This window comes from Puntigrus tetrazona, chromosome 15 (assembly GCF_018831695.1).
Source record: "Puntigrus tetrazona isolate hp1 chromosome 15, ASM1883169v1, whole genome shotgun sequence".
In the NCBI taxonomy this organism is placed as follows: Eukaryota; Metazoa; Chordata; class Actinopteri; order Cypriniformes; family Cyprinidae; genus Puntigrus; species Puntigrus tetrazona.
The window spans coordinates 5,654,826-5,664,363 of record NC_056713.1 but is presented as its reverse complement, the minus strand read 5'-3'; the positions used below and the strand labels follow the sequence as shown (position 1 = coordinate 5,664,363).

Below are 9,538 nucleotides of genomic sequence, written 5' to 3'. Positions count from 1 at the left end.
ATCTGTCCATAGGATGTTGTTCCAGAACTGTAAAGGCTTTTTTAGGCATTGTTTGGCAAACTCTAATCTGGCCTTCCTGTTTTTGAGGCTCACCAATGGTTTACACCTTGTGGTGAACCCTCTGTATTCACTCTGGTGAAGTCTTCGCTTGATTGTTAACTTTGACACACATACACCTACCTCCTGGAGAGTGTTCTTGGTCTGGCCAACTGTTGTGAAGGTTGTTTTCTTCACCAGGGAAAGAATTCTTCTGTCATCCATCGCAGTTCTTTTCCGTTGTCTTCAGGGTCTTTTGGTGTTGCTGAGCTCACTGGTGTGTTCCTTCTTTTTAAGAATGTTCCAAACAGTTGTTTTGGCCCTGCCTAATATTTTTATTGTTAATATTGTTTTGTTTTTTCTACCCAATGATGGCTTGCTTCATTGATAGTGACAGCTATGTGGATCTCAACTTGAGAGTTGACAGCAACAGATTCCGAATGCAAATAGCACACTTGAAATGAACTCTGGATATTTTATCTGCTCATTGTAATTGGGATAATGAGGGAATAACACACACCTGGCCATGGGACAGCTGAGAAGCCAATTGTCCCATTACCTTTGGTCCCTTAACAAGTAAGAGGCATGTATGCAAACTGTTGTAATTCCTACACCGTTCACCTGATTTGGATGTAAATACCCTCAAATAAACCCTGACAGTCTGCAGTTAAAGGACATATTGTTTGATTTCAAATCTATTGTGCTGGTGTATAGAGCCAAAAATGTTAGAATTGTGTTGATGTCCCAATATTTATGGTTCTGACTGTATATTAATAAAATAATAAAAATAACATAAGGTAACTTATTTAGTCTTGTTTCCATGATAGAACAAAAACTAATTTAAGTATATTTATCTGCTGACTTTATCTGCCAAAATGAAATCGTATTAAATTTTCTTGTTTCCGACTGCATTACGATTTTTTGCATTACGACAAGACAAATTAGCCATTTGTCATCTAAAAAACATAATTTTTAAAGCATTTTTGCAGTGTGCATGAATGAATAAGCCATTTAAACATCGCCTGCACTGTAAAACTGAAGGGAAGGGATCGAAAAAAAACTCTGTGATTAGTGAAGAAAACCTGCTCCTGACCAGGTTAGGTTCACAGAGTAAGCTAAACGATAACTGACTGTGAGTATGACACGTACAACTTTGTTCTGTGTGGTCATGTCCAAGACATACAATTTCATGATTACCAAGTTCAAGACTTTGTAGTGCTGAAGACGGAGGTTCTGCCTAGCCAAAGACAGGGAAAGAAGATAAAAATATTATAAGCCATACAAGTGCAGTTTGCTGTAAGAATACAGTTGTCTGTCTTGTTGACGATGACCCAGGCATTATACAGTTCTTACACTGTATGGCTTATTATATTTATGCAAACTAAAGTTACCTGCTTATTTGCTGAAATCTTACAAATTCTTTATATGTATAGCCTAAAGCATATTTTATACTAATTTGTTTCATACATTAGTAATAACATTTTGTGCAGGTTAGGGTCATGCTGCAGCCATGCAGCTGCACTCATATTTATAGTTGAGCTGTGGGTCAGGATAGGAAAGACTGAGATGTGTTGTACTTCAGGGACAAAAATGTGGATCCTGTCATTTAAGAAAGAGGTGAAACCAGCCAGTCTGAGTCCGAGCTCCTCCCGAGTGACTGAACTCTTATCACCCTGTCTCTAAGGGAGCGCCCAGTCACCCTACGGAGGAAACTCATTTCGGCTGCTATTGATCTGAGAGGCTTCTGCCAAAATATACTATACGGAAGGAGTTAACTAGCGAGCAGTGTGTAAACCTTGAACGCACGACTAAACATCAGGCAAATTTTGCATCTTTGAGATTCTTTTTTCTTCCCTGAATTTACAATGTCACAATAGATCATGCAACACTAAAAATATAGAGATTTATAGAGATTTAAAAATACATTTGTGCAGCTGACATTTTCACTAGAGAGAAAAAACAAGGACACGAATGGCCATAAAGTGAAAATGATTTGCTTTATTTATACATTTTTTTTGTTACAGGGTTTGGTATTGTAACCAATCACACATGATTATGCTGAGCTTCTGAATGCAAAGGCCAATCAGATGCATTCAGTCCTTGCTAAAGTACAGTGCAAGTACTCGCTGACTGAATTCTGCACTCTCGTGAATTCTCTCATAATAAAGACTTATAACTCAATAACTTAAAAGTTTGATGTTATATATTCCAGTATAGGTACTTGGATAAGATGCATACTTGAAATCATTTTCAGCCACTCTTAGTGATATAGATGTCCTGAGATCAGGAGCTTCTTTCAGTTTAGTCAGTTACCTTTTGGTGAAAACTTTACAAATAATAAAAACCTACACATTTTCAAGATGTCCTTAGTAAAAGTAATATGAAAACAGTCACATGGTAACAAGAGCTACCGGTAGATCTATCCGTTAGATCTAATTAAACAGGAACGTGGATGATCAATTCAGTGAGTGTCATAAGTTGCACCATATATTTTTAGAGTATGTAGTGTGAAATTCAGCTTACTGAGAATGAAGCAGCATTGAAGATGTCCCTGAATGTGTTGATTGTTGAGCCAGTCAACTGGGCCTTCAACCTCTCTGTCTTCTACAGAAGAATTATCAGAAGGGAATTTTTAATAAAGTTTAAAAATACTACTTTTTTATTAATAGTATAATATCTAAAACATGATTAATATTTGGGAAAAGGAAGTACTTACTTGCAAAATGCCGTAATTTAACAACAAGACACAACATCAAGGAAATACTGATCACATTATGCATGTCCACATGATTTTAAGCACAAATCATTTAACATCGTAACTCTAATATTAGGAGGCGTGGACATGGCACGCACTGCTAAATTACATCCAGGTGAATATTACCACCTGCTGGTGAATACTGTTAAGACATGACCTTTGCCATCTAAAAAACAAATACAACTGAGAAGAAATAGATTGTTGAAACTTCAAAAGCTCACCAAGCTGGTTATGTTTGCTCACCACACTGCACATTTCAGGTTTAAAAAGCATTTTGTAATTGCCTAAAAGTTTTGAGAATTTTGTCCACCGTGCCACAAAACCCGTTTTAATGATTCTAGGAGTCTGCGCTGCTTATGCAAATAATGCCACAGCAGAGAGGTCTTCGGAGACAAGTTTTATACTATAAAAAAAGCTAATGTATTGGTGACTCTCAGTTCATCTTAACCGCAGCACAAGTAGAGCTACTACAATTCTCTGAACATTCACACATTTGAAGATGAACTGATGGTAATTTCAGATCATATCACACAAGGTATTTCTGGTAATGCAACTGCATGTATATTATTTAACTGACTGAACAATTCATACAGTACTTTACATTCACCTGATGCATTATTTAAAGCATTGTGGTTGTCTAAAGCTGATAACCATCAAAACTGTTTATCTGTAAAATACATGAACTTTTTCTGTTTTTATCTTCAGGTCAGTGAATCCATTCTTTGCTTAATGGAAAATGGAAAATGGAACATATTTTTACTTGATGTTGTTTGAAAATATTGGGTACATAAGATATGCTTTCTTCGGTTTGGGATCGATTCTGTATTGTGCTATTGTATTATTCAATGCCCTCATTATTCTTGCAATTTTTCTGGAAAGGACATTGCACCAGCCAATGTATATTTTGATATCGTGTTTATCCGTCAACTCTGTGTTTGGTACAGCTGCTTTCTTCCCAAGGTTACTGGCAGACTTACTGTCTGATACACACTCGGTCTCCCGTGAAGCATGCATCTTACAGGCGTTTGTCATTTATTCATATGCATCAAATGAAAACACAATATTAATGTTAATGGCATTTGACAGGTATGTAGCAATCTGTAAACCATTACAATACAGCAACATAATGACACCCAAGATTTTATCTGTCCTAATAGCGATAAGCTGGATCTATCCAATGCTTTGTGTTGGTATTGCTGGTATATTAAATGCCAGACTCACAATGTGTGGTAACAAACTGTGGAAGGTGTACTGTCACAACTGGGAAATCGTCAAGCTTTCTTGCGCAAACACTATCGTGAATAATGTTTTTGGCTTTTTCATAGTGACCACAACTGTCATCATGCCTTTAAGTTTTATATTATACTCTTATGTAAAAATTCTTATCATTTGTAGAAAAAGCTCACTAGATTTCAGAAGAAAAGCATATCAAACTTGTATTCCACACATAGTGATCCTCTTAAACTTCTCAGTTGCTCTGTTTTGTGAGGTCACTTTGAGTCGGGTTGCAACTTTGGAAATCCCTATAGGGCTGTCAATCATTCTTTCACTAGAGTTTCTTATTGTACCACCCATCCTGAACCCTATTGTTTATGGTTTCAATTTTCCTGAAATTCGCAAAAAAATTATGTGGATTATAAAAGCGTGCACATAAGCTGTAACAGATGCAGATTCAATAATTGTACGATTGTATTGTATAAATTATGTAATCACGATTCTGTGAATTTGAAACGTTTTACTGTAAATCTTCTGCAAAATTATGTACTATATATTTTATTTGTAATTTAGCCTGTTACTAGATTCATAACATGGGTTAGACCCCTGGTTACTTCTCAGATACCAAATATATCAGATACCGAACACTGACTGTAAAATTAATATATGCAGTATAATATATATGGGGTAACACTTTAGAATAGGTAACGCATGTTAACTAATAACTACGACCTTTCCCTCTATACATTCTTCATTTGCTGCTTATTAAAGGTTAGTAAGGTACTTGTTAAGTTTAAGTATTAGGTAGGAATAATGATGCAGAATAAGGCATTATATGTGCTTAAATAGCACTAATAAATGGCAACTATATTAGTAATAAACATGCTAATAAGCAACTATTAGGGGTAACCGTAAAATAAAGTTTTGCCATATATGGATATGTTTTATTTATTTTTTTTAAATCTATTATTTACATTTTGTTTTCAGATTTCTTTACTGGTGTATCTGCCAGCTCAGAAAAGTTGATAAGAAAACAAACATACAGACTGTGGTTTGTTTTATTGTTTCCCAAATTCTCTTTTTTATTCTTTTCTAATTTTGTCTAATTAAACAAAATCATGGAATTTGCATTTTGTGGATTCCATTTTAATGTCTCATTAAATTTTTATATTCAAAAGCATCTGTAACCTATTTATTTTATACACAACAATAACTATAAAATATTTATATAGTTCAAGCAACAGGGATGACCACAAGCTTGGGAATTGTTGCGAAGCATCAGAGGAGGTGTGTTTTGCGCCATTTGCGGCAAAACAGATTATGATACAGAAATACGGCAGCACCTGTAACAAAGAGGCAAGGCAGAGTCATTAACCAGGCGGAGATCGGGACAGGAAGTGAGAATCAGAGTCCAGTGAATGAGCAGGGTCGGGGCAGGCAGCAAACAAGCAATCTATAAACGGAGAGAAACAGCCCAAAGAACTAACCAGAAAACAATCACAAGTAAAAACACTCAGAAATGATGAAATGAACACCAGGTTCCAGCATATATGCTTGTATATAGAATAGCCACAGGCACGGCTCCTTACTTCCACTCACTATTACAAATCTATATCCCCTCTTGAAGTATAAAATCAGCTAATAAGAGATGCCTCATGGTATCATCAAAGAGAGGCTCAAAATCACTCTCCAGAACATTCTCATTTACAGTCCTGGTGAAATGATCTTTTACCCCATACAGAAAGCTGGATCCCTCTCAATCTTTAAACAACAGCTGAAAACTCTTATTACTGATATTGTCAAACCAAATTGGGTGAAATCAGTCAGCTTCGATTGATTGTTTGGATTGAAACAATGTGTTCCCAGTGTGTATATACATAGTGCAATATAAGATTGTTGTATAACCTTTAAGTTGTAATCTAAAGTGTTACTATTATGTCTGTGTGTTTGTGCACTGAGGGGGCGGAGCCTAAAAAGTGTCACATGCACTTTAGTGTATAGTGTATTTTAGCAAATTGCCAGACAAAATAAATGCTGTGTTGCACCAAATGCAGCAGAAAATGTAAGCCAGCTTTGTTTGCTTTCCTTGGACTTGGACATCTATTGAATTAAGTAAATGGATGTGGTCCAAAGAGTGTGACAATGCTTTTAAGATGGCTGAACAATTGATAACTTCAGAGACACTATGACCCCAGTCTCCCCTTGTGTTTAGTGTGCAGCACTTTTGTTCTGGGATCTTATTTTAAATCTGCGAAGGATCCTAAAAAGAGTATGTGTGCCCAAAAAAACTGTATGTCCAAAAATATCTGCTCTCTTACATATGCCATACATATGCACACCTGTAAGCAATGTTAGAAATCATAAACCACCTGCAAGCGTGCGTACGTGAATCAGCCTCATATGCCGTCTTGTACACATCCGTTTTTAGGCATGAACAGTCAATGCAAAGCATCTATTGAATGCTAATGTGAATATTAATAAGAACAGTATCCAGTGTCTTCACGAGAGGTGTGATCCAATAATGTGAGCAATAGGTCCTAGGTGTGAACAGAATCTGAAATGGCAAGACAATGGGTAATTCCAAAATGGCACCAAACAGATGAAATGAGAAAACAGACTAGGATCAAGACACAGCTAAACAGACTAATAGCAAGGCTAGACTATACTCCAAAATAGGCTCCAAAATGTTTTGATATCGATACAGATACCTTGAGTTTGATACCAGTTCTCTTTTTTGATACCAATTTTATAAAATCAATTTTAACAAGATTTTTTGTTGACATTTATAAGTCACTGCACAAAGAAGTAAAATATATCCAACACAATAAATCAGTTTAAATTAGGGTGGCACTCACATAGGCCTAAAAAGATCTTGAAAATAATCACAATTAGTTTAATTTGACTATGCCACCCTGGGAACTACTCCCAGTAAGGACTCACAATTAAGTTTTACCAACTGAGGACACATAGTGAGATGTGAGTAGTGACACACCAGTGTTAATGTAGCCTTCAAAGAATGTTTTTTGGATGGTTTCACACAATGTGAACCACATATTTTAAGTGTAACCAGCATAAACTAGGTGTGTTCAACTTGACGCAGTGCTACGCACTCATTACTACGAATGCTTACCATTGGCACGTAGCAAGAGCTCTGTACACGTTCAAATCTCTTTCTAGGATGTCAATCTGTTCAACGCCACTTCTAGTCAAACACACTGGCTAGTGCTGCAGGCTTATTGGCTCACTGATGTTGATGAGATTAACCCCTTAGTACTGAACAACGAGACATTTTTCAATACTCAGTGGTATCTGAACTCTACAAAACTGAAGAGGAGTTTGATCTTTTATTCAAAGTGCAGATTCATTTTCATAGGCTTCTTTGCTAATATCTGCAAAGGGTACCAATAATTTTGATATAAAAAGACTGGATACACAACCTTAATCTGAAATTAAACCTGCACCCTTGTAGGTTTAATTGAAGTACCAATTAAGCAAGATTGATCAGCACCAGTGTGAGCATTGAAGCCACCAGTGAGTTTGGTTACGTTGGAAAATGAGTCCAGTGTTTGTAGGTTGTTGAAACCATCATTGGCTGAGATATTGCATCACTGATGCATACATAATGAAATGGTCTGTTTCTTGATGAAATGCAAACACTACTAGTCATTAGTAGATGTTTACATTTTTCAGTTTTTAATTTTAACCAATAAATAGGTGGAATTGCATTCTAATACTTTAGCTAATTTTTACCATTGCTCTCAATCCCTGACACCGACGCTTTGGCCTCATTGTTTAAATATGTCAAAAAATGTACATTAATATTGCACTAAATAAATATAAAGCCAAAACAAACCCACTGAGAATTTAGCATTTCTCTAACAAACCTACCCACACTATGCTTTTACCTATAAACCTGTAAAACCTTTTTTGTCCTTGAAACTAAATTTAAGATTTAAGATATTTTGGATAAAATCCATCTTATTGACTGGCAAGTTCATTTTGAGGATGAACAAAGCTTTCCTGGTTTGGAAATTGGGAGTAAGTAATTAATGGCATTTTTTTTTCTTTTCTTACATTTATAATTACACTGTTAACCATCCCTTACACCCTTACACCCTTATACTGATTTTTAGTTTGTAACCCATCCTCGAACAATCACAATGGAGATTGAATTTAACCACTGAACAGTATCAAATAGGAGAAAAAAACCTACCCATACCACCAAACCTGTCCCTAACCTTAAGTAAAGACAACCTAATAGTTTGACCAGATTTTCAATTCAACCAAAGCATGATAATAAAACAAAATAAAATAAATCTTTGAAACACTTGAAAGTGAAGTTTGAATTGTTTTGCTGCAGTGAATATGCATAGCAGGCCTCCTGAGACAAGTTAGATACTATAAAAAGCCCACTTGTACTAGTGACACAAACAGAACTGACTGCAATTTTCATGAAGATGCCATGATGGTCATGTCAGAGTATATATCAAAAGGTAATTTTTGATAGTTTGTTCCAAGATGATGAACATTGTTCATTTTCTGTTGTCAAAATTATATGAATTATATTTTGTTCTCTCTTTCCAGGTCAATGAAAGTATCCCTTGTGCGAGTAAAATGGGAAATGGAACATATTTTTATTTCATGTTGTTTGAAAATCTTGGGTGCATAAAATATGCTCTTTTCAGTTTGGGGTTTATTTTTTATTGTGTCATCTTATACTTTAATGTTCTTATTATTCTTGCTGTAGTTCTGGAAAGGACATTGCACCAACCCATGTACATTTTGATTTCATGTTTGTCCATCAACTCTGTATATGGCACTGCTGGCTTTTTCCCAAGGTTACTGACAGACCTGCTGTATGATACACATCAAATCTCCCATGAAGCTTGCCTCATACAGAGTTTTGTCATTTACTCATATGCATCGTACGAGCTTACAATATTAATGCTAATGGCATTTGATAGGTTTGTTGCAATAAGTAAACCTTTGCATTACAGCAACATTATTACCACACGTTTTCTAACTCTTTTAATAGTTATAGCCTGGCTCTATCCAATGATTTTTGTTGGTTTTGGTGGTCTTTTGACTGCCAGACTGAAAATGTGTGGTGACAAATTGTTTAAGGTATACTGCCACAACTATGAAATTGTCAAACTATCTTGTGGAAACCAAAATGCGAATAATATTTATGGCCTGATTGTAACAATTACAACAATTTTTATTCCTTTGATTTTTATATTATATTCCTATGTTAAAATACTTATAATCTGTCAAAGAAGCTCACAAGATTTCAGGAGCAAAGCATATCAAACTTGTATTCCACACATAGCAATCCTTTTAAATTTCTCAGTTGCTCTATTTTGTGAGCTTACACTGAGTCGGTTTGTGAATGGGGAAATTCCTACAGAGCTGGCTGTTATCCTTTCACTAGAATTTATTGTTATACCACCATTTGTAAACCCTATTGTTTATGGTCTAAACTTTCCTGGTATCCATAAAAAAATTAGACATTTTATAAAAGCTTCCAAATAG

General features: G+C 35.5%; 2 protein-coding genes across 2 annotated transcripts; both read left to right on the top strand.

Moving 5' to 3' along the window:
• Positions 1-3,527: 3,527 nt before the first annotated feature.
• LOC122359398 (putative gustatory receptor clone PTE03) lies at positions 3,528-4,445 on the top strand. Its single transcript, XM_043259690.1, has one exon. The coding sequence runs from the start codon at positions 3,528-3,530 to the stop codon at positions 4,443-4,445; it is 918 nt and encodes a 305-aa protein (XP_043115625.1).
• Positions 4,446-8,620: 4,175 nt separating this feature from the next.
• On the top strand, positions 8,621-9,538 carry LOC122359397 (olfactory receptor 52K1-like). The gene has a single exon (XM_043259689.1). The coding sequence runs from the start codon at positions 8,621-8,623 to the stop codon at positions 9,536-9,538; it is 918 nt and encodes a 305-aa protein (XP_043115624.1).